The 25,673-nt window shown below is 35.7% G+C and overlaps 1 protein-coding gene across 1 annotated transcript in view; it reads left to right on the top strand.

The window, feature by feature from the left end:
- Window positions 1–25,175, top strand: part of LOC133222572 (coiled-coil domain-containing protein 171-like) — a 74,750-nt gene extending 49,575 nt beyond the window's left edge. Inside the window, exons 7-8 of the mRNA XM_061372371.1 lie at window positions 3,636–3,788; window positions 24,878–25,175. Of these exons, the coding sequence (XP_061228355.1) occupies window positions 3,636–3,788; window positions 24,878–24,919 (195 nt within the window). The 3' untranslated portion in view covers window positions 24,920–25,175. The remainder of the gene's footprint in view (window positions 1–3,635; window positions 3,789–24,877) is intronic.
- The last annotated feature ends 498 nt before the right edge of the window (window positions 25,176–25,673 follow it).

Genomic DNA, 25,673 nt, shown 5'->3' with positions numbered 1-25,673 from the left:
TGTAGTTTATAAATAGCATCAGATCAGTTTGTCCCACTTTTAATTCAGGTTTCTCAGCTTCATCAATCTGAATCAATCAAGCTTAAGTCAGAATTTTTATGTGTACACTACTGTTACAGATGGGATATCTCTGAACAGGATAAGGACCTTTTTCCTTATGGTTGCTTAGAAGTAAACCTTATCTGTTAAAATAACTTAAAACATGTATAATTTTTTATTAAATTTTATATGTTTTATCTTTTATCTGTTTGCATGGTTATCTATGTATATTCAGGGTATTGGAGAATTGGTAGGTAAGCACAAACATGGTTTTGCAATGGTTCTGTATGTATTCTGGCCTGTTTTTTACAATCTGGAGAAACAAGCACACAGAACAGCCAGGTGCGTAGTGCTTAGAATCTTCGGAGTCCCAGTTGCTAAATAAAGAAGAATCTGAAATTTAAAATAATATCATGGGATAGTTTGGGTTTGTTCCTATCATACGAATAGCACTAACCTGAAACTTGGAACACTGGTTTTCATGAAGCTGTCTGTGCCTTGAATTAGTGTTGAGGAATGGGTCTCCTCACACTGAAGACACTTCTGAAACTGAAAACACTCCTGCCATTATAATTTGCATCTCCCATATCAGTAGCATGTGATGTAGAACTTCAAATAATAGTGAGATCCTTCATAAAATAAAGCATTGTGTGAAGTAAAGGGAAAGGTAAGAGGTCACTGAGAAAAAGCCATTCAGATGTCTGATTAATTAGTCTTTTTATTTGATTAATGCAGAGTAATTAATTAAAATTTCTGATCTTAAAATTGACAGTCCTATGTATATTTCAGCTGTTACTAACTCGCATCACGTTGCATCCTTACAAAGACTTTGAGGTTGGAAGTCACCTCTGGAAGTCATCTGTTCCAAACCTCCTGCTCAGGCAGGGACACCTGGAGTCAGTAATGTTTAGAAATTAGTGTTCTTCAGCCCCACTATTGTTGTGGACTCCTTCTACCCACTACTTTGCCTGTAATACTTACCTGTCTGGAAAGGCTTTAACTTTACAAGTGGTCTGAGTTGCAATAGTATTGGTTCCTGTAATGTTTCAGGCATCACAACATCTGGCCTTTCTGAACAGAAGTAATTTTCTGATGGGTATTTTTTATACATTTATATTGTAATGGAAGACAAAGGTTTTTTTTTTTCTGTTCCAAGTTTTCATGTCATGTTATTACCAACACATTCAAACCCAGAAATGTTCATATAAATGCAGATCCAGCAGATGTATATGAGTGACAAATTTTGTGCTAGAAAAATTAATCAGGAAGTTTGCTTAAGTGTACATAGCAATAAGACACCTTAAAACTATATATACATCTTATTGTTACGTGAACTCATAAAGAAAAAACCCCACTCCTTAGCAGACTTGGTTGATCATGGAACAATTTCCAGAGCTGCAGCTGTTTCTGTAACATGCAATTAGGGATCTGAATTAAAGTGCTGAACTTTACAGATGTGTTTAATCTTTATGTGATAGATCTTATAACGTGCAAATGACCAGGTTCTATACCCCATTCTCCATGTATTAAGCTTTCTAATAAGTGGAACTTCTCTACTGTGGAAGACAGATCTGTGACTTAATCTGAGACGGCCATGAGTTACATAAAATCATATATAAATGAATACCTTCCATGGTGCTTCAAAAACCCATGCCTTCCTCATTATTATTATTATTACTATTATTATTTAGAATAAACATTCTGCACACTCATTACTCAAGGATTGCACACTGGAAGACTGACTCAAACATACTATTTTTCCTAACGTTGGCCCTGTCTGAGAGAAGTCTAAACTGACCCTGACTCTTTGCTAGGGAGTTTGGAAATACTGGAAGAATGTGTGTACATGTGGATGTATAAATGCTACCTCCATGTTAGTAATGTACTGATTAACATTTAAGAAGCTGACAAATTGCTTCCTTCTGGACTTGAAAAAAATCTAAATGTCTTAGAAAAAAAATTTGCTGTGTCTGAAAATAAGTTGAAAATGAATGCATTTTTCCTAAATTGAAAATTTTCAAACTCATTAAACAAGATGAAATAGCTAAATTGAGCAGCAGGTTGGTAACTGCTGTTTCAGATAACTGCATGGGCTTTAACTGGCTCTGGAGATGTGGGATGAAGCTGTGTGGATTAGTAGCTTCACTAACTTTGTGGTAGCAGAGGTAAAAGGAAGAAGGTAAGGAATCGAATAGTTCAGTGATACCTATAAATATCGTGTGGGAAGCAATCAAAGGAACATGTAAGAGTTTTTGTATGATATTTGAGACACAGCTTGTTATGACGCATTGATATAGTCCTTGTTTATGAGTCACAGGCTCAGTCTATAGACCTATTTCAACATCTGTCTAATTTTTAACATGTGGGCAGTTGCTATGTGAAGACTCTCAGGCAACTTTATATGGGGTGTGAGATACATCCATCCACATTCTTGCTTGGTATTTTTTGTGAAGAGCTTCAGGACTTTAATCACATTGAATGTGGATGGAAAATTTAAAAGCAGGATCAGAGCTGACAGTGGCAGACTTACAGAGCTATGTGAATACACTTTTAGGACTAGTACCATAGTATGTAACACACTTTGGATATTCTTTCTGATGAGAAAAGACATGATGGTGTTAATTTGCCAGTGCTGTTTTCCACGTTTGAAAATGAAATGAGTTGATTGATTTCAGCTATGTTACCTTTTATTCTGAAAAGCAGTACTGTGTTTGAGAACAAAGGGAAACAGTAAAAATCTTTGTGAATGCATGTTAGAGGTACTAGTTTATTTCTGCCTGTACCACAGACTTACATTCAAAAGGCCAATTTTGTATTATCTGTAGTATGTTCTTACAGTAGAAACTCGCTACAAGTCATTTCAGAAGGGAAAACTATAATTTATAGAATGGGTTTAACCAGTTGTAAAGAAGACCAATAATCTCAACAGCATAACACTGTTTAGTGTACGTACAAAGTTACCAGTACTGCCAAATCATTTGTACTCTCTTGTGCTGCTAACGTTATTATCGGCCTGATCAATATTACACGGTTGGGACATTCTTCTGCTATGTACATGAAAACAATTCTATTTTCCCAGCTATATTGTAATCAGATTATTTACTTTCAGAGGGCTGCAGCTTTACTGTGTTTCTTTTGTTTCTCACAAATTAATTTTTTTTTTTTGACGTGGAGTGGGAGGATTAGTAACTCGGCTGACTTTGAATGTATGAACATTTACCTGAAACTGAGAACTGATTCTTTGTGAACTTTGAACTTGCACTGCATTTTGTATTTAAATACAATGAAAATGGTATCAGCTGCTCAGTGCAGTACTGCCTATTTGAAAACAGATTGTCAAAACGCCTTCTAATTAGTGTGTGCAGTAATTTGCTTTTCTTTAATGCTATTAATATTTAAGATTTTTGAAGGAAACATGTCCTGTGTTAGACCTTTCTAATGTTCAAGTCCTGATACGGAATTTTTCCCTGGCTTTTAACCTTTGTTTCATTTCTCTGATTAATAAATTTAGGTCTTCTGTAATGAATTTGGATGTATGCTATTTGTCATTTAAGTATAGCATGCCTGGCACTGATGATTTATTTTACTTTTTAAAGGCCATGGTTAAAAGTTTTATGGATGTCTACGAGCTTGCAAGTTCCAGAATTGACATGCTGCTGAGAGAAGCAGCATCTCATAAGCTTCCCCCTGCAGCCCCAAAGTCCAAGAGCCAAACAGTTTGTCTTCATGAAAATCAGAACCTGCAATTGGTAAGTCTGCTTTTCAGTTAGTTTTTGTCATTTGGCTGTGGTTTCCTAGCCAGCATCTCCCTTCAAGCTGCATAGTATCTGTAGGGAAATTCAGTAATATTTCATTATAAACATAATAGAGCAATAATATTTGTGTCAACAGAAATCTTCCGAGACTTTAACAGAAGAGAAAGGGGGTGGTAAAAGTTAACATGAGGATTCATTTTACTACTGTATCTTCTACAAGGACCTATTAATTGCTGCTGTCACTAGAAAATTATACATTGTGATTTCTTGGGTTTTGACAGTACAGTGAAATGGTTAAACCAGAATATTATTAACTGTGCATGTAAACAAAATGTTTGTTAGGAGAAATGCTGGCATTTTTTTAAACAATAGTGGTTATGAATAATACTTTCTGCTAAACTTGCAGGGTTAAAATCCAATTTCAGAAATAATTTCTTGTTGCCTACAAAGATACTTGGAGTTGTTTAAGGCTAATAAGGTGATTGTTCAGATATGAGAGCTCTCTCTAGGGGGATTACTGAATGCAGATGTATTTGTGTCCCACAGGCAGGAGGCCAGACACATAAACTGTCATAAATATGTAGCCAAGTATGTCTAGAATGAAACTGTGCAAGCTGTGCAAGTTGCATACACTTAATGTATTTCTTCTCCATCTTTCTTTACTTTGCCATGTGGAATAAAAGAGAAAATTTGGAGGGTTGTTTCTTTTTTGGTAATGTTTTGGTGTTTGGTGGGGTTTTTTTTGTGTTCTCTCTTTTATCCTTTCTCCTCTTTTATTCTTATGAAGCAGACGATCATAAAGAAAATGAGGGTGTTTGCCTTTTTGAAATTGAAGATTGGTAAGAAGAGATCCTTCACTAATTCAAGTGACATAAACACAACAGCAAATGTATATTCAAAGACTGTGGCTGTGGCCTTGGTTGTTTCCAACAGAATTACATTTATTTCTTATCCTGCTCCTATATTGGATCACTACAATGGGAAATTATTGCAAATCGAAAAGATACTAATCAGTGCTGAATTTTAGTTTTCAGAGTTGAATGAAAGCTTTGTTTTATTTGTGACTGCACAACCTTTCTAGGAAACTAAATGAGATCACTTCACTAAAATTGCTCCTTTTCTCCTCCACTCAGGCTTTATGTTTTTTACTGGGTTTACATGTGGCCTGCTGAGCCTGTGCCCAGTGTAACTGGGTTGCTGCTTTTCCTGTTATGATTGGCTTTGTTGTTTAAGTCAAGATGAACACTTGTGTACTAACGATTGGGAAGTGTGCCAATCTTGTTGCAGCAAAGTTTGCTTCATTTTGGTTGAGAGAGCTTTTAGCGAGGTTATGCTAGTCCTGCCTGTAAAGGGTTATGCAGTGACTTGATATGTTACAGTGAAAACAAATACTTTGCCCTCCCATCTCTCTGATGCCTGTGGGTAAATACAGTGCTTTTAAAGTAATTCGTGTCTGCCTATGGTATCAATGTAAAGACGATGCTTTCTGCATTGTAGTAGGATCTGTTGGCCTTCCTATAGAGCCCTCTAGGGAAAAGAATAGTTCTTCCTTTAGGTGTAGTTTAATTTGAACCAAAGCATGAGCTTTAATGGAAAGTGGGTTAGAATTTGAATGCAGAGGCAAAAAAAAATATAGAATTATATGTGTTCAAGTTTCATTTAAAAAAAATGTGTTTATGGTATCTTGTACTATATTTTAGTTTTCTGTAAACTTGTCCCTAATATTTGGAAAAGTTGCATCAAGCGTGACTTCAGCCATCACAGCTTTCAGGAGCAACCGACATTAAAGTTTCTACCAGTGCTGCTCTGTTCTGATTTTAAGGAAGAAGTTTGTACTAATTTTTTTTCTGTATTAAAAGAGGAGAACAAATATTTTGCTTGATTATTTGTAATGAAAGGCAGTAATGACTTTTCTTGAATATCTGTTTGGTTTCAGAGTTGTACATACCTGAAACCAACAAGGTATGCTCTATGACTGAGCACAAAGGCAAAACTTTTTATGTAGGAGATAAATACAGCAGCTGGACTGTATTAATTGCAGGTCTTCATATGACAGATGCTTGTATTCCTAGAACAGTAACCTATTACTGAGTGCTGAAGTACATTTTTGAAAAGTCTTTCGGGTGTATACCATCTGTGGACTGTTACCTTATAAGATTAGGGCTTTTCTCAGTGTGTTGTGGCTGTCTTTAGATGTCCGAGTGCTGGTTATATAAGTTTCTTGCCCTCCCAGCTGCCCATTGAATCTAAATTTGAGCCATTCATCAGTACTCATCTTTTCCATGTTTAGAAGGTAGTGCTTTCCTAATTGATCTTTTTTGTACTGAAATTTTCTAGCTATGTTGCCTTTCTGTTCATACCAATTTTTTTTTCTGTTCTGTTGGCTTGGGTTTTGCTGATAATTGTGAAAAACAAAACTGATGCCATAAGGCAATACCAGTGATTCTGACTTCTCATCTTTTATCTAAGACTCTGAATTGATGTCTCCATCCTCCAGGCTGCTTCTAGTCCAACCACTTTCCTTCTAGTCAGTAGTGTTTAGATTCTGAGGTTATGTGTACTCATGCTAATGCCAACAGAGAACAGGAGGGGATATGATTATGATGGACAGAGATGAGATGAACGCTGGGAACACTGCTTACAGTGATGAGAATTATTATGTGGGCTGAAGAGAAGAATGTCTCTGTACTCTTCATTTGTGTCCAGCTGTCTGTTGTGCTCATCTCTGATGATTCTTCCTCTGTGCAGAGAAAGGCCCTGTGCATTTTTCATTCTTGCAACTCTTAAAAATTTAGTATGCCTGAAATATAGATTATTGGTTTTCTACCTAAATTTTTTTTCTATTGTTCCCTATTCCTGTATTACTTTTCCATTTTGCCTTTTTTTTTTGTTTCTTTACCAAATGCTTCTGAAATTTCCCTTACATTTCTAAAATGTCAAGCTTCTTTTGCAACCATAAAAGTTTCACTTCTGTGCATTTCTTTTTTTTTTTTTTAATTACTTTCTCTGAAGTGCAAGTACCACAGTCACAATTCTGTCCTCCAGTACTTGCTTCATTGCCACATACCACATGTATGTCAGGTTATATGTATAATTGGTAGACATGATGATGATGATGATAATAATAATGATTCAGCTAAGAAGATATGCTGTTTGTAATCTTGGCTATAGGTATGTAGGTTGCAAGAGGAGGAACAGAGAAGCCAGCAGTCAACCTCTAGCATGAAATAAGATAATTACTTCACTGAGCACTAAACTCATTACTGGACTGGCACTGCTGTTTTCTCCATGAAATTTAAGGAACTGTATTGTTTCCCTTTACATGACTCTCTATTTCTCAATGTTTTCCTTAGAAGGTGAATTTAGTGGAAGTACTTCACTGATAGTAGCTAACTGTATATACCATCTGTATGTAAGCAAAGAAGGTATCAGCTAAAATGTTCTTTCTTTTATTTCTGTTTTCCTGCCTGTTTCTTGCTCAGCAACATCTAGTAATATAAACGTCATAAGCTGGGCTGTGCTTAGGGTTTCCTGGTAAATGAACTCTTGCCAGTTATTTTAGCAGTACTGGATTCTGCTGCTTTGGTCCACTTTAATTCTTCAGATATATTAGTTTATTACTATACTTAAGACTTTCATTCTGAGTTGCAGTAATAAGTAGGCTTTGAACTGAGAGCTTTAAAATGCTGTGCTGTTCAGTAGTATAGTCAAAAGCAATTATTCTGTGGGTGCTGGGAGGGCAACATGGTATTGTGTTAGTCACATGGAAAGCACATGAAACAGTGGTGTCTGTGCTGCCAAAGATTTTGTTGCTGCAATCACAGTGTACTTGAGAGTGGATGCAGTGGCACTGTATTTTCCAGTGTGACTTGATATATAGGAGGAACTGAGAGAACATTATAATTTCTTCACAAAGTGTTTTGGTAGCTTTTGGCCCTGAGATTTTGTGTTTGATACCAGTACTGATGTCAGGATTTTAAGAATTTAAAATATTCTGGTATCAGTTTTGGCAGGCAAAAAAGCCACTGTTATATTGCAGGTGGTCAGGTGTTTTTCTGATCCTGACGAGCTGATCTGGTGATATTACTTCCTTTCTCTGCTTTCACTTCAGAATAAAAGGAGTACAGAAAACGAAGTGTGAAAGTAGCAGTGATTTATAAAGATGACAAAAAGAGAAAAGATTGGTGTGCACAGGAGAAATGGGAATTTGGGGAGCTAAACTGAAAGGGGGAAAGGGTGCTTTTCAGATGGGTGAGAGGCGAAGTTCTGTAAGAAGAGCAGGGTTCTGTATGAAAACATAGTTGTCTTTGGATGCTTCTGAGTTTGAAAATTAAATCACTCATTGCTCTGTGTGGCTTTGCATCATCCTTACTTCTTCCCCCACCCCGTGCAGTTGTGGTTGTCTCTGTCCTTTGTCTGAAAATGCCTAATGATATCACTGAAAGTACTGGAAAGACATAATTGTATGTTTTGGTAAGATGAGATAAGTAAGGAGAATCATCTTACACGTGGAAAATCCTTATTTATTGTTGAGATGCTAGTAATTGACATATGCTTGTATTGTTTTGATGAGGAACTACATTAAGCAAAAAGTACAGTTTTCTTCCTACTCAGAGCAGTCAGCCCTCAGTTCTTATGATCTATTGAATCCTGATCATGGAGGGGTGCAGAGAGAAAAGAAATATTTAAAACTCAAAATTTAACTACACCAGTTGCTTCCTACCTAGCCTGGCTGTTCTGGGCAGTGGTTTTACTTGTTTTTCTTCCCATACCCTTTGTTCTCTTGTCAGCAGTTCAGTCTGCATTTTAAGACTGAGACGTGCATCTAATAGGGATGCAAGACTTACATTTGTAATTACGAGGAGAGAGTTGGAGTGAAAATAAAACACTGTTTGCCTTTTCACTTGCTGCATAGGAGAAAGGGACTTACTCCATCGGTGTCACATTAAATGTCAGAGAGCATCAGTCATGGGCTGGAGCCATATCTCTTGTGTTAGGACATGGAATGACTGATGTAGCTGGGGGAATTCTTCCCAGATGTTGCAATAATCAGATAGGTCCTGGATGAAAACTCTGCTTGGCTTTTCCACTACTTCATGCTAGCCTGATGCATAGTCGAACTGAAAATATTTTTTGAAAGATTTGGAATTGAACTGTTTTTTTGAAAGATTTGGAGAGATCAGTTTTTAATTTGCCTTGCAAAAAATAATCAGATTTGTTATTATTACCCTCTGTCTTGCAGTGTTTTCTTGGAAATAGTCTAGGATGAAATTGAGTAGGATATGAACCTCAAATAATTGAAACTTTTGCTCAGGACAGTTGATTGCCAGTGTGTGGTTTATTTGCTGTGAAACACATGAATGTTCATAAATTGATAGAAAATAAAGAAAAATCTGACAGGTTTACAAGGAGAATTTCCCAGTTATTGAGATGATAATAGGTGTGAAAAAGTGGAGATATCAATATAGGCAAAAATAGAAAACTGTAATATTTACTAAGTCTCTATCAGGTTGAATCCTTAAAGCAGTAATATCTTCCAGAAACTATTTTTTATTTAAACATTTGCATTTCTTACCTGATATTAAGTAGGTGGGTGTAATTTGCCAGCCTTACTGCATAGCCAGAGAATGCAGGTGTCATAGTGCAAGTGCTCACCTTGTCATGCAGTATTGCTTACACAAGTAATAGTTGTAACCAAACAGTATAAATCATACAGTTTAAACGATTTGCTTATTATGTATTACCAATAAAAAAAATATGAATAATATAAATCACATTATGTAACTTGGGGCAAGGTGTTCAAAACCAGTTAACAGTAATTCAGCATCGCATTTACTATTGTGTAAAGAGCACTTCCTTTTTTATGCAAAATTTTTTTGATACTCAAGATTCTAGGTATGTGAACTTTTAACTTGTCAGACTATTGTAACATACTTGAAAATTATAGTAATTTGATTAAAATGTTGCCTATAAGGCAAAAGGTTCAGTTAATAGAATCCATATGTAATTAAAGTGCAGAACTAAATGTAATCAGACCTCAGTGACTGGTGCCTTCAATATTGATAGTTTTACAGTGGCCTCTGGGGTTGAAAGTTTATGTTAAAGTTAGTAATGTAGCTGTGCTCCAGAAAAAGAGCAAGACAGTTTAGCCATTTCAACGTCCTGAAGTGATAGTCACACAACAAAAATAGTTGATAGTCTGAATTTTAGGGGTATCTTCCACTGGCAGGTGGTAGGAGAGCAAGACTATTGGAGTGTTCTAGTCAGAGAATTGCTTTCAGCAGTAACCCTGCTACATAAACATCCCCAAATGGAGGATCTTGCTGTGAGCAAGTAACAGTGCTTCTTTTTTTTTTAAAATAATATAGTTCCTTCATTTGTGTGAATTTATGTTTGAATCATCTGAAAGTTATAGACACAACACTATGTACCAAGCCACAAAAGAAGTTTAAAAAAATTTCCTGAGCTTAAAAAAAATAAAAATTATTTTCTCTGGACAGTTTTAAGAGACGACATCCTGTGTTAGAGTTCTCTAATCATCACCAGCACAATTTACAATCAGAACACACAGAGAGCCAGTTCAGACCAGCTCATCTGTTGACTTTGGCAGAAGCCCTTAATCTCACTCTGTGCAGCTGCCACTTGAGAGCTGGGGACTCGGCAGAGAGCCGAAGGAGGGTGGGATGCAGGGTTGGTCAAGGCATGAACACATAGGCCTGCTTCATTTCAACAGCCGTACACTGCTTTTTTTTTATAGTCTTTTCATTTTACAGCCTTTTTTTTTTCTCCTAAAAAAAAAACCACAACACAACAAACCTCAACCAAAACCCAACCCTGAAATTAAATGAGGACCTCTCATGAGCCACTGCGCTCCAGGCATAAGAAATTGTAATGTCTGGCTTCCAGAAACTGTCCCGTCAAAATGTGCTTCTGATTAGGTGGCTTAATTACAGCTGTGAAAACAATGTTGATTTAGGCCTCAAGATTCCAGTGCATGTCAGCCGTTATTAGCTAGCCTTGGACTGAAGCCACCATTTTAAAAGTCTCTATCACTAAAGTCACACACTGCCTGACAACTTTTTATTTAGGCAGAAATGTTGCCAGAAGCAACAAATTTTATGCAAAATATTTTTCATTGTGCAAATTTCAAATGTGACACTGTTGATGGACATAAAATGGGTAGTTATGTGTGGACTTCACTAAGTCCGAAACCTAACTTCTGAGAAAAAACCCCCAAACCCACCACTGAACAAAAAAACAACAAAAACCCCTAAACCCAACACCCCCTCTCCTTTTCAAATAGTTTTTGTAAAGTTTGACTGACATAATGCTTAATTTTAATTCCTTTAATTCAGTTTTATTCCAAATCCAGCATGTTGGTTTAACCACCCAATTTTATTGCATCTAAATTTTCCTGACAGTTTCATTTGCTGTTGGGAAATAAAATTGCTGGTTTTGCAACATGGGAAATAATGGCTAGTTTCAAAACGAATGTGTTTGAAACTTCCTTTGCCTGAAGCAGGTTAAGGCACACACTCAATTTACTTTAGGGGAAAAAAGCTCATTAAATAGTTTTAATATTTTAATATAATTTAAGTAACAGCTTTCACAGTGGGAAGGCTTATTAGGCCCATGTATTTACACCTGCAGAGAGGTAAATGTTTGGGTAATTAGGTGGTTTCTAGTACTTCAGCTTTTCAGTGTAGTTGTAAAGACTGTAGATGGACACAATGCATTCCTTGCATTTAAACATTACATTTTCACTTGTAGTATTTTGCTTTAAGGTGCTTAAGAAAGAGGTTTAAGTTTTGTTGGATTTGTCTTTTTGTTGTTTTTTTTTTTTTCTGGGATTTTTTTTCTTTTCTTTGTTTTGTCTGTTCTTAAAGTCTCCTTAATGACATGAATTGGCTAAGGAATGTGAGTGGATGTGTGTGGGTGTTAGCTCTCTGCAGAGGATGGTGCTTTGGCAAAGCAAGATCCACATTCTCACTTCACAGTTGCCATGAAATTCCAAGTGTCCATGCTGTGTGGTTTAATGGAAACCATGGAGTTCCTAAATGACCACAGGTTTGTTCTGATGTTAAGCACAAACCAAATCTTTCAAGTCATTGGCTGAGTCACAAAAAAGGAGGGTCATGTTTTCAGGAAGGTAATCTCCTTTTTTCCTTCATGGTTTGCATTTCTATGGCATTGGAAATGTGTTTCTAGTGAGGTACTGGAACTCACAAACAAGTGTCCTCAGTTCCCAGGACTGAAAACAAGACACTTGGAATCTGAAGTTGTATTCATCTGTTATCCTAAATACTCAGGCCAGTGCAACAATTGTACCTCCCAGAGCAACTAATTGGAAATTGATTTAGAGAAAATAATGATTTGGATAAGGAAACAAGTCTGAAGTATAGGTTCAAGTTTGCCCTGTAAAAAATCATCATGCATTCATTCTCTGCATGTAGCAGATTAACAGAGAAAAAGTAAGCAAATACCTACACTTCATTTTGTTCAGTTTTTGAAGGAAAAAATACTGGAACAAGTTAGTCCTTTATTTTCTTTGCAAAGGGGTGCATGGGCTTTCCTGCAACTAAATGTTTCAGAAAGACCCCAATTGCTCTGGAAGGCAATTATGACTTGGGAGACAGCAATGTGATGCATTTTTCTTTATTAGAGGTCTTTGCAATGGTATTTTGAAATGTGTTTCATTGGTAATATGCAAAGAGTTTTATTCACTAGCCGCGTATGTTTCCTTCCTATTTTCTACACACTCCTGTTTCTTTTGCCTTCTTCCCACACCTCTCAAAGTGACATTTTTAGCATGTCAAATTAAAAGAAGATGTTGGATATTATTACGTGTACTGCTAATGCTGCACAGTAGAAATAAACGTATTTGGATCTCTAGACAGGCTGTTATTTTGAGAACTGGATATTGTAGACCAAGACATTTAACCCTGGGGAAAAATTTTACAAAAGAACACAGCTGAGGATACAATTTTACTGGCTTTATAGAAGAAAAGGAATATTCTCTACAAAGGCAGACAAATTCACTTCTTTCCAGGCTCAAGGACTTTTACTTAGGCCAGAAGGTGCTTCCTCCTCCCTTTTGAAGAAGTTATTTCAAGAAAGAGAGCTGGGAAGCTTCTATTATTCCCTGCTAAACTGTGGGTTAAACATAAAGGGAATGTCTGTTTGTTCTGAGACTGAATTCACTGAGAAATTTTTGGAGGGGATTAAAGCATGGCTGTGCTTGAATGAGTCTAGCTCAGATACTTAAATGGCAAATGAATCTTTGCAATCCAGATTGTCATCTTCCTGATATTTTCTTGACATTTTAAATTTAGATCCTATAAGATACACTGTTGTCAATAGTTTTTTTCTTGTTCTGACACCTGTTTGGTTTTGTGTTTCAAGGTAAATATAAAAAGCATGTTTATAAGAAGAAAATTCAGTGCTAATCTTCAGGCATTAGCTTTGATGAATAGTGCAAAATGTGTCGATGCTACCTGTGAGTTGCAATTCAATTGATTGGGAACAATAGGTAGAAGGACTTTTGTTCTCTTTTGTGGCGTTTCTTGTTTACTTTGTACCACTAGCTCACTAACCAGTTTGCAGGGAAATACAAGAGAGCGAGACCTAGGACAGTGTTTCCAGGAGTCTGCCTCTTTCTAAGCTAGCCTCAGACGTGCATATACGTGCAGCACTCACTTAGAATGTAGTATGGCTAATGCTACACACACCCGTTAAAAAACAAAAGCAAACGTAAAAAATTTGTGCTGACCTTTAACAGGATTTGGCCTGGAGAGTATATTTAGGCATAAACCTACATTTTAAATAGTGGGGAAATAAGTAGTCCCCTCAAAAGTCATACTGTAAGTGTTTGTAAAGCAAAATCTCATATTTAGAGGTTTATGTTTCCCTCAGGATGGCATTCCCACCAGCAGAGAATTCAGTGCCAGCTAGTGGGCAAACTTTTCTTCAGAGGAGATGACAGTCTCTGCTGCTTAGTCTGCTTTACTTTGTGCTTTTCTTGAAATTTATAAAACCGTCAGATATTTTTCTGTTGGTTTGTTTAAGCAAAACTTTCCCATAATTGTGCATGTTTGTATCCTTTTAAACTGTGGAGAAAAAGAACAAACCTTTGCATTCCTTCCTGTGACATTTTTGCAGTAGAGCAGTTTGGCTTTGTACAAATACATGTTTACCTACTTCCATTGCTGATTGCTTGCATTTTGTACTTTAAGAATAACACTTAATGCAACAAATAATAATAATAGTAAGAACAACAACAACAACAAATCCAAACCAAACCAAAACAGAAAACCAAAACACAATACGTTAAAATATACTAGAGAGTATGACTTGCAGAGATAAAAAGACAGGAAATTCAGAGTTAGGGCATGAAGCATAACAGTGTTCTTAATTCATAATTTTATTGCTGTAATTTTATTCCTATGACACTGGCATGTTTTAAGGGCATACAGTCAGCAAGTTACATCTTAATGTTTATTTTTATTGAGTTTTTCATATTTAAGTCACACTGCTTAATATTTACCCAACCTATATTTCTTTATTTGTTGTTGTTAAGTTAGGTATAAAAATTTCTCATAGAAGCCTGTGAAACCCGTATAATGTAGAGAAAGCACAACTTTTTCCAGTTGATTATAGTTAAGGACCCATCTTCTCAAGGGACTGGGCTCCCTGAAGCAGTTTGGCCTGTTGAATAAACCAGTACTTGAAGAAATTATAAAAATGTGAAATGAGTACACTCTGGGGTAAAGCGCTTTACTGTCAGCTAAAAGGATGTGACGATGATAATAATAACAGTGATTTTTTAAATATCTCGTGTTTTCTTCAGTTTGTGTAATGGTTCAGTTAAAGAAAGAGGTTTAGAAACAAATGTGCTTTTTAAGCTATAACTTTGCTTTTCCCTTTTACAAGAATTTGCGAGTTTTTGTTGTCTTGTTTTATAAATAGTACCTTTTAAAAAGGACCTTTTTGTTAAGCAATCAATTTACTTTTTCCTTTTTATTGGAAGGCAAGATATCTTTAAATTGCATGTGGGTAATAAAATTAAAAAAATACGCACAAGAATAATGTGGTCAGTCACCAGCAGTTTCCCTGCTACGTGTGATGATATTAGGAAGGCAAAGTGACATTATAATGATGTAATGATTCCATTTCATCCTCTTCAAATGGTGTAACTGCTTCAATTCATTTTAGATAGAGACGTGTGGAACCTGTAAAGCCACCTTGCTTTAAGACACCACACTTTTGGATCTCGCTCTCAACTGATTGGTCCATAAACCCATAGTTCATTCAGTAAAATGCGCCATAAAGCTGACATTGCAATACTTGGCTCGCTTAAATTTGTATGTTCATCAGTATTTTGAAGGCCTTTTGTCCTACCTAGGTAATGGTTGCAGGTAATTTGACAGTCTTTGGTGGCTGCAGTAATGAAAAATTTCACTAATTTTTCAGCTTCTGTTGAGTACCAAGGGTCTTTTGTGATCAGAAAATCATCAGCTGATATGGTGGTTATAACCTTATGCTCAGGGAACTGTTAGTCTTTTGGGCTCTGTGTGACATCAAGTTTTCTTGTTCAGGGTGTACTACATGCACTGCATTCTTTCTGGAGCCTGGACATGTATTGTAACTGAACCAGGACCTTGCAAATTTTCCTGACACTGAAAGTCACACAGTTCTGTTTAAGTCTGTGCATGTCAAAACATCCTATTGCTTCAGGAATTTCTAGTTTAATTTAATAACTTACTTAAGTTTATTACACTTTAAATAAGAGATTTTTTATAAGAGCATCATTAATTGGGAGCTTTGAATAAAGGAATTAAAGGTATAATTCTGGAATGTTCAAGGCACACAAAGTTACCGAAATAATCACTGTGTAAAATTATTCTTTAAAGTTTTGTTAACACCTTTTTTGTTTCATAAACCAAAAAGCTGAAGAAACCTTTCCGTAAATCTCCTTTTATGTTCTTCATGACTCTTCTGATGAAAACAATTTAACATGCTGTATGAAAGTTTGTAGCGTTGTATATGATGATGGTGGGTTCTGGTTTTGGGGTGGGTGTTTTTTGTTTTGTTTTTGCTATTCTCTTGTTCTTTCGGAACATTCATTTGACATATATATATATGAAAGGATGAAAATCCATTAGAATGTTTTTTATGTTGATTCACATAAAATATGATTGGTATGCTGAAAATACTACTTACATTTTCCTTCCATTTTGCAAGTGGACTCACTCAAACAGGATGTTCAGCCTCACATACTGGTGATTATCTAGTACCTGAGCTAAGATCAGCTCTTAGAGGCTGATTGTACTCAGGAATCTGGTAAGTATAAAAAGTTGAAATAATTATTAGATTTCTGTTTCTTTAATTTCAGTCTGAAGTATAGCTGTATATATAAATACGGCCAAAACCAATAGAGACAGTAAACCTAGCTCACCCGCACTCAAGTTGTTTATAGCTGATAAGCTTGATTCCTTGCCCAGTTAGTGTAATTTGGATCTTGCATTTACAAAAGACCTACATGTTAGCCATCAACTGAAATCGAGACTAAAATATTTTTTTAGGCCATTCAGATATCAACTGATATTTTATAAGCAGTAAGTTGGTTGGAAAGCCAACTGTTTTCCCTGACCGTTACTGTTATAAAACTACCCTTTAGAACTCTATTGAATATAAACTGCATGAGATACTGCATGCAGTTTACAACAGAAGGACTAATTTTCTCCTGAAGTTAGTTCAACTAAGGGTTATTGGGGATGAATGTCCTTGGTTTGGTTAAAAAAAGAAAAGTTTGAAAACTACCCCAGAGCAACAGGGAGCCAGAGTACCTCTTCCTGGTGAATCTATCTCTAGGCTAGTTCATGAGAAAGGGGGTTGAAGCCCTTATCAGGATTTTAGCAGGCTACACTTCTGCATTGGACAATCCAGACAATGTACACTGCATTGGTCGGTGTTAAAAGGGTGTAACCCCTTGTCCTCCTAATACATTTATGATTTTAATCATAAACATTCATTTTGGAAAACTGAGTAGTTCAGTAGTAATAGTTCATTTCTAAAAATTTTAGGTCTGTTATTAGAGGAACTTTAAAAGAAGCTACTCAGTTCAATACAGTTATTTAGATGAGCTGAGATTTAGGTTAACCAGAAGCCTAATACAAATGCAGGCATTCTTACTCAGCATGCAAGTGTTTGTCTGTATTTTGGATAACAGATTGAAATCAATCTGTTTTCAAATGAATGCAGATATGTTTCATAAGCCATGTCTGTATCCAGTTTCTGGTCCAAATTCTGTTGTCTCCTAAGAACTAACATCATTGTGCTATTTGGGGGTGCCAAAAGCTGTCAATTCATGAGATCAGCATTTCCCTTCTCATTTCAGGATTATAGACAACACCACCATTAATATATTCTCACAACCAAGTGAAAACCAAATCACTTTTTGTTCACCTAAAGGTTTTTGCAGTAAATTGCCATGTGTGCATATTAATTCTGAGTAGTGCCATTTTCCTACTTTAAATCTGAGTTGTTCACTACATTTTTCATTGGTGCAAAACTATTCACTTTCACATCAACAACTTCTGCCAGAGATGTGTGCGTTCCAAGTCCTTAAGACTTCTTTTCATCCCCTTTCATAAAAATAAGTTGGTTCTATGTCCTTGCTATAAATTCCTGTTGAGAGAGATGTCCACTTTACCTCTCCATCAGTGTATTTCCTTTTTGTTTTCTTTCCTTCATGCTATAGCGTCTCGTGAACTTCCATTTTCTATAAGCTGGATGCATACTGCTTTTTATGAGAATTAGATTTCTCATGTGAAAAAAATGCCCTTTTAGTTGTTTTTAGAGAGAACTTCAAGGGTACTTGTCCTTGTAGAGATACCAAAAATCAAATAGTTTACATACCTATCTCAACTTGCTGTAATTTAGCAAACACCAGAATCTGACCAGGCTTTGTCTTTTGAGTCTTGGCTTACTTAAGGAGGCATTCACTACAGCAGTTCTCCTAATTCCACTGTCCAGACACCAGTGCTCATCCAGACTGTTCCATATGTGGTAAACACTGTACCTCTTCAGCAAAGAGTCTTAAGCATCATCAGTACTTACTGCATATTGGACTTTTAAGGGCCTTTTTTGACTTACTCTACATGTTTATTACAAATATACTTGCAAAAAATAATGAACAAATTGTACTATTCTCAATGCATGTGTCTGCAAAGTAAGAGTTAGTTCCAACTGTACTCATGTAAGCTGTTGGAGAATCCTAAAATGTGGATTTCCATTTTTTATAATAGTTAATTTGTTTTCTTAGCTACATGGATTTATATTTCTGAACATCATTCCTCAAAAATATTGCATGTTTGGCATAAATGCATAGGAAAAATTAATCTTCTGAATGCCTAAAGATTTTTTAATGCAAGAAAGCTGAATCATAAGGGCACTTTCATTGTTCCTAGACCTTTCTCCTTTATGTTGTTAAACGTTACCATTAGAAATAATTACTTTTTCCCTCTTCCCCTCTTGTATCCAAATTGCTGATACAGGATATCTTTATTAATTAAAAAGTGATTGAAGTATTTTACTGAATCGGTGTAATTTCTTTTTTACCAAAATGTTTATGATGATTAGCTGTAGGATTCTTCATTAAAATTAGTCTTTGGTAAAAGATGCATTAATGCACCACTGCCAAAGGTCTGATGTCCTCGTCCTGTTTAGTAGCAGAATGCCTAAACTGTAGCTGCATCAGTTTGGTGCAGACAAAAAGGAAGGTAGCTAAGCATTTTGCTGTGTGTGAGCAGTTAGAGGGCAAGCAGACACCATGCACCTTGACCACCTATTATGAAGCTTTTTGCTGCAATGTCAAGTGAGAGAGAGTTAATTGGGTGAAGCTGTAGAGCATGTTAGGGGCATGGTAAAGGGTTGCTGTCTGACAGCTGAATGTCAGCAGAAGCTAGTGAAGTGTGGCTGAGAGACAGAGACCTGTCACGAAGTTCATGTGGACTATAGCACAGTTAGGGAGATGAAATGTGGTTCTGTCTCACTTTCTCCCTCATTGCATTCAAGCACCTTAAGATTTCACACTGTATGTGTCAACCCTTGTTCTCTAAGCTGTTTTCTCCTAACACTTCTGCATTCAAATGATTGGACAGAAGATGCTAATGTTTGGCAAAATGAATGTAAATACACGTTTCTCCTTTTTCTGCTAGAGTGGCAGTATATATGGAACTGAGACAAAACTTTGAAAGCTTACATCAGACAGTCACGCTGTCTTGGAATTCAGCTGATGACTGAATACATTTCTCAAGAGAATATGAAGTTTGACACTTTAACTAGTTGGATAGGGACTGTTTTCCCACTAGCACTGGAAGAAGAAAAGACTAAGTGGGGAGGACGATTTCATGAGCTGCTTGTGCCTTAGTATGGTGTTGTTAGTGTTTTAGTCTCTGGTTGTAGTCACCTTCTCCCCTTCTTGCTAGAAAGGAGCAAAGAGATGAAGGAAACTTGAGAGAGAGAAAGACTGATCTGAGGCAATGAAATGCTGTGGGAAAATTCACATAGCAGGAAAGGCTTTCCTGGGAGCAAGAGGAGCATCAGTTAAAGATGGTGCTAATTTTATACACTGCTGCAAAACATGGAGAGGTGTCACAACAGTTTGTAGGAGTACAGTGTGCTTTTCAGTGTTGTTTGCAACATGCAGCACAAGATAAACAAATAGCCATTTTAGTTAGATTAAAAATAAGTATATAGAAGTTGCTTTCATTCTTGAGAAAGTGGAAAGACAATGATAGACAACATGGGCAAAAACTACCAAAGTATTTGAAAACCTGAATTGAAATCAGTACAGAGTGAGCATTTCACCATGAAAATAGTGCATTACATACTTTGCCTAATGTTTTGTTATTATTAGTGTAGTGCAGAAAATTTGACCTGAAAATAGGAGATTTCCATGTGTATTGCAATGAAGCATCTGGAAGAGAAATTTACTATATAAGCTGTATGTTGGATATTGGCCAAAATATTTACAAATCATTAAAATTAGCAATGCTTATTTGTCAGTAAGCCACCAAAATGTTGAAGAGAAGGTGTTCATCTGATGTGATAATACATCCAATCCCATGCATTCTTCAAACATATCAGGTTTAAGTCTGTTTGAATAAAACAAGAATTTCTTTTAGAAAATAAATACACTAATATTAAATCTTTCTCTTAATTGCCTTTAATGAGCTTCTAGAGTGTGATTTCATTAGAAAAGCTGAAAAAAAAAAATCCTTTCCAGATACTTCAGGCTCATGTGTTTGTTTAAAAACTCCCGAAACTGGAAGAGGGAATTCTTTGATCATGAGAAAAGTACTGTTGGCTAGCAGCACCCAAAGTGTGTTATGTGTCTACCTTTCTGCCTTAATACATAATGAGCTGGCAGCCCGTTGAATTATTTTCTGATAGCAAGTTGTTTGCAGTATCCAGGCAAGAGTGCTGACAATTAAAATTTATACTGAATGTTGCCATTTTCCTACTTTGTGTCAGAGCACCAATTTAGTCCTACTGCCTTGGCATACAAAATTGCAAAATCATTGACATGGGAAGCAAACTTTCCAGTTTTGACTGGCATACATTCCTGCTTTCAGAAAGTTTGTTAAATACCACTGTATTGCACTGACACCCACTAGTAATACTTTACATTTTAAACACCAGTTTCTAGCATTTTCACTAGTCTGTTTTATTTATTTCATTTAGAGTGAGAAATAGCTCTTGGAGCTACTTTTAACAGCAAAAGAATTAGCAGAATGCTGGAAGTCCATTGGCATTGTCTGAGAAACCGCAACTCAGTTTTGGAAACAGCAGTCTGAAAAGAGAGTTGTGAATGATCTGAAAACGTTCAGCTTTCTCTAGAGGGAAATAGGTTTCCCTTGTAAGTGTTGCAAAATGTTTATCAAAGACTGGTTGTTTCTGTAACTTAGGGGAATTGCTACTGCTACAGTGAAATGATGCAAGCTATGATGATAGCATAGGTGGGAGAAGATGAAGAGTTAACATTATTGGCCATTTGATTTGCTGTCTACTGGTATTACTTCATATTCTAGATCTGGGGTGCAATTATGGAGAAATATATTGACTCTTTCCCACTTACCCCTCATTGCTGTCTGTGCTTACCTGACATTTCTTCCTATCCTTGAGGGATTGTGCTACACCCTTTCCAGAGATTAGGGGTTGCCAGAATTCAGAAGGAACTACAGTTGGCTCATCACTCTACACTTCTATTTGCTGTCAGGCATCCTCACACACCTAAGTGTCCTGTAACCTGGTGATTTGCAAATCACTCTTTGGCCTTGTAATAATTCAACAATTGTCTTGAATTTACTTTGGCATATAACACTAAACTTATTACTGGATCTGTATCATCACACAGGAAACCACCCTAACTGAGTCTTTATATTGTGTTGTATCTTCTGCATTATTCTTTCTGCCCTTTTATTTCTTCCCTTACTTGGTCATTTTCTGTTCTGATCCTAAGCAGATTCAGTACATTCTTTCTTCAGCTGAAGCCATATATTCAGGCTTGTTATTCACTACCCAGAAGCTTGAAGTTGCAAAACCCGTATCATTTTTTATTATTCTGATTTTTTTCTAATATAGAATGTTACATGTCATAAGAAACTGGAAGGGAAGTTTGGGCTACTGTAGTTTGAAATTTAATATTTGAAGGCACTTTGAAGTACCTAAATAGTGGTGGCAAATCACAAAACTGGAAGGACCTATTGCTGTAACTTACAAATAGTAGAGAGTGGTTGAAGAGTTGTCATGTGGTATTATAGTGAAAATTGTGTTCCAGTAAAATTATCCTTGTGTAGACTTTGAAGGCTTGAAGACATTCTGACTGGTCTGTGGCTTGAGCTCTGGGTACAGATTTTACACCTACAACTGAAGATAAACAATACACTTCTTATGGTGAATTTCTCCATGTAGTTATCTATTTGCATCACTGTCATAACACGTGCACAGTCTTCTAATTCCAAGTGTCTAGCTGTGCATATTATTCCACAAGTATTGGTATATAAAGCAAAATGGGGTGTCTTTGATCACAACATGATGCTTTTGACTAGGCTGACATTGCAATAAAAGCGTATGTGAAGTTATAATACATGATGGCATTATAGTATTTCCTCCCAAAATCATACATACTAACGCAACCCACTATAAATCAGTTTTAGGTTTGATAAAACAGTTCATTTATTTAAGAGAACCTTTAATTTAGATCATAAACGTGTTCATAGATTAGTTACAGGAAAAAAATTACAGAGCAAATTTTTTTCAGAAATCTCTGTCTATTATGAAAAAATTGCCTGACCTAACTATAGTTTAGAAAGCAATTATTCCATAATATAGGCTAACCTTTCATATTTTGGTCTTTGGGAAAACATGGTTTTAAAGTTACACAATAAACTTTGAAAAATGACCATAAATATTTTGAAAGCATATTTTTGCTAGACATATTGTGTTCTAAATATCTATTTATCTGAGGAAGTGCAACAGTTTAAGTGGAATAATTTACAGCTTCTCAGGTAAAGAAAAGTGCTGTGCTAAAGATTTACTAAACAGACACTTATTGAAGATACATAATTCCTCCTTTAAAAATTACCTAAATGCATATTTATACAAGGGATTATAAGCATAGCTCTGGCATAGCCATTTGAGTTTGTCAATTTAATACATGTTTTAGAAAGGTGCTTAAATACAATAATGTTGAAAGAGGTCTGTTGGGAAATTATAAATGCCTTTAAAATTCCTGCAGGTGAATTCCTGTATGTGTTCAAACAATGTGTTATAAAAGTTCTTCTAACCTATAGAATCCTATTTTATTATTCATCATGAGTATATATAATGATACTGGATCAAAACAGCTCTTACGAGTAACAGCCAAGATTTTTTTACATCAATCACATTGCTATTAGATCTGATTTCCCTTCTATTCAATGAGTAGTATTCTGTTCTTTGTAAGAAGTACAGCACAGGATCTGGATAAACAGCTTTTTTCCCCCAACAGTGAAGCTTTTACTGTAACATAGTCTATTGACTTGCTGCCAATCATTAAGTTTCATACATTTTTTTTGTAACTCTCAAAGGAAATCTGATTTTATATCTCCTTACTGGGATTTCGATGCCATGTTCTTAAAAAAAACCACCAACCTACCAAAACTCAATACATCAGGAGAAAGTGTATATAAGTGTATATAATATAAAAGTGTATATAATATGAGTGTAATTGTAGAATGTGATTTTTACTTGCGATGTGCTGATAAATTGAGATATTATAAGCAGTACAAACCAATATGTTTAAATTTGTCTTCAGTATTTGTTACCCAGGCTGAAACCTTCTTATAGCTTGTATCTTACTGATTTAATTTTCTTACACACAGAAGTGTTTTTAGAACATAACACGTTGTCTGCATATTTCAATACTGTAATTTTTTTTATGAATGACTTATTTTAGAGAGAATTTTGGCTATGTAATCAGCTGATTAAAGTGTACAAACAACACTGTTAATCTAGGTAATAGGTGAATGCCCTCATTCAGATCTCATTTCGGACGTGCTGATACAAATGCAATAAATATCATTTGTGCTTTGGCATTTTAGTGGTTCCTGTTCTGCGTAGTGTTGAGCCAGAAGGACTGAATAGCAAGTCTGCAGATCGTACTTGCAAGTTCTGTTGGTTAGCTCATCCTCATCACCACCGTGGTTTAGCAAACCTCAAGGCACTACTTTGTGTTAACTATCTACTTGAAATAGTCATCTAAATTTGCTACTCTATGGGTTCTTAATGGAGGTCTAACATAGCCTACCTGTTTACAGTAGCTGTAATATGGCTTATGGTGAATGGGAAAAATCAAGAGTCCATATCAAAGGGAACTGTTGAAGTATGTGTTAGAGACAACCACTGATTTTTCTCCAGCAATAGTAACAGATAAAAGGGGAGTATTTCATGAATGTGTCTTTATAGATATGATTGAGTCTGGGTTTGTTGAAATATGAATATACACACACCTTTCTGCATCTTTCTTGATATCTGTGAGTATGTATATTGAAATCTATCCCTCTGCATATACGCATTTCTGCCTCTGTGATTGTGCGCTCTTCCTGAAATGCTGAAGAGTATTTAAAACCTAAAATATACTGTAACAGTCTTTCAGTAATTTAATTTTTGTCTTTTTCATAATTATGCTTTGTATGTGAAGTTTTCATATGTTTCATGACTTGCTGAAATAAATGATTGTTACTTCCACAGCTATATATTGCATTTGGTATAATACCTTGTTAAAGGACAGAAAAGCAATATGGCATTGTGTTTTCCTGTTTGTTTATTATTATGGATATTTAAGAGAATACAGAGTGTCTTTATTTAGCATTTTCAAAAAATTCTAGTGCTGTTATGCTGCTAATATGCATAATCTGTCAAAGTAGGATGCACAGTGTTTTGGTGCTGGAGGTTCTTTAATGTTGAATTTTAACTGATCTAAATTTTAGAGCTGTTTGACTGAATGTCAAGACTTACTGAAATATGAATCATAATCTCCATCAACACACATTCAGTCTATATTCTCTGGTCATCTTTTAACAGGCTAACATCTGAAAAGGGTTTGATTTCAGTTGACGATAAAAGATACTTAAAAGCAAATTAATACCTTCCATGGTTAGCTTGGCACATTTCCGACTAACAGTGACAGGGAGACCATAGAATAAGTTTCTTTACTTGATTAAGAAACCTCACACCTTAGAAATTATAATGAAGAGGAGTAAAAGTTTTCTTTATGTAATTGTAGCTCTTCAAATAAAGTAGGATAGAGTTTCCTAAGACTTACTAGTGTAGAATACTCTAGCTAATTCTTTTGTTCCTGTTTATTAAGGCTGAATATATACAGATGTATTAAGTAAGTACTATGTATTAAGTGAAACAAGAAGCAAACACTGGCAAATACTTCGTACCTTTGTGAAAGGCATTTAACAGTAAATGTACATTCTTGTTGTTGTTTGAGGGTTGTTTTTTTTTATTATTGTTACTTTTTTTTTCTCCAGGAGCCAAGAGGGAGTTCAAACATCACCATGGCTTCAAGCTAGGAATTCAGCCTGACCAGAGCTGTATCCCAGATATTTTGGCATTGCAAGCTGAACCTGACACATGCTACAGTTTTATGCACAATAGAGCCAGTTTTCAGTCTTCAGTCTATTCCTTCAGCCTGAGTGTCACATCCAGTCCCAAAAGAACAATGGAAAATGGATTTTCAGATTCTTTGTATCAATAATCTTTTAGAAGGAAAAAATTGCATTAATGTAAAATGATGCAATTAAAGTGCAATTTTGTTGCTACCCTTGAGTTGTAGTTCAGCTTATGTATTTTTTGACATTAATTTTACGTTTCTATGAAAATGTGCTTTCATATGTTCACATTTCTTTGCTTCTCATTCTTTGCATACCAAAACAGGTTTGTTATTTTTTTAACTTTTATTTATTGCAGTTGTTCATTTTTTATGTAGTATATTTTTAAATGTTAAAGAATGACACATTTTGGGTAATTTTCCCCAGTCTTAAAAAAAAAAAATCAATAAGCCATTTTAGTCTCTATCTATCAAAGTTGTTTCATACTTGTCTATTTTAAAGCAGGACTGCAATACTTTAATAGGATTGAGAGAGCTATTTGAAATGTATGCCAATGATTCCTGTCATTTCATGGCAGCCCTGCCATGGTTCACTGAGCCCCCTCTTTTCTCTTGTCAGCTCAACTGAAGACAAGCATTTAGTTGCAAACTTTAAGCAGGTTGTGCAAAACAGAAATGATGTGACTGCTTCTCTTCCTGCACAATAATGTCACTGC

This window comes from Neopsephotus bourkii, unplaced genomic scaffold (genome assembly GCF_033783945.1).
Source record: "Neopsephotus bourkii isolate Nb327-2 ecotype Australia unplaced genomic scaffold, CSIRO-AGI_Nbou_v1 NB_1611, whole genome shotgun sequence".
Taxonomy (NCBI): Eukaryota; Metazoa; Chordata; class Aves; order Psittaciformes; family Psittacidae; genus Neopsephotus; species Neopsephotus bourkii.
This window is presented reverse-complemented; position numbering and strand designations above follow the sequence as displayed.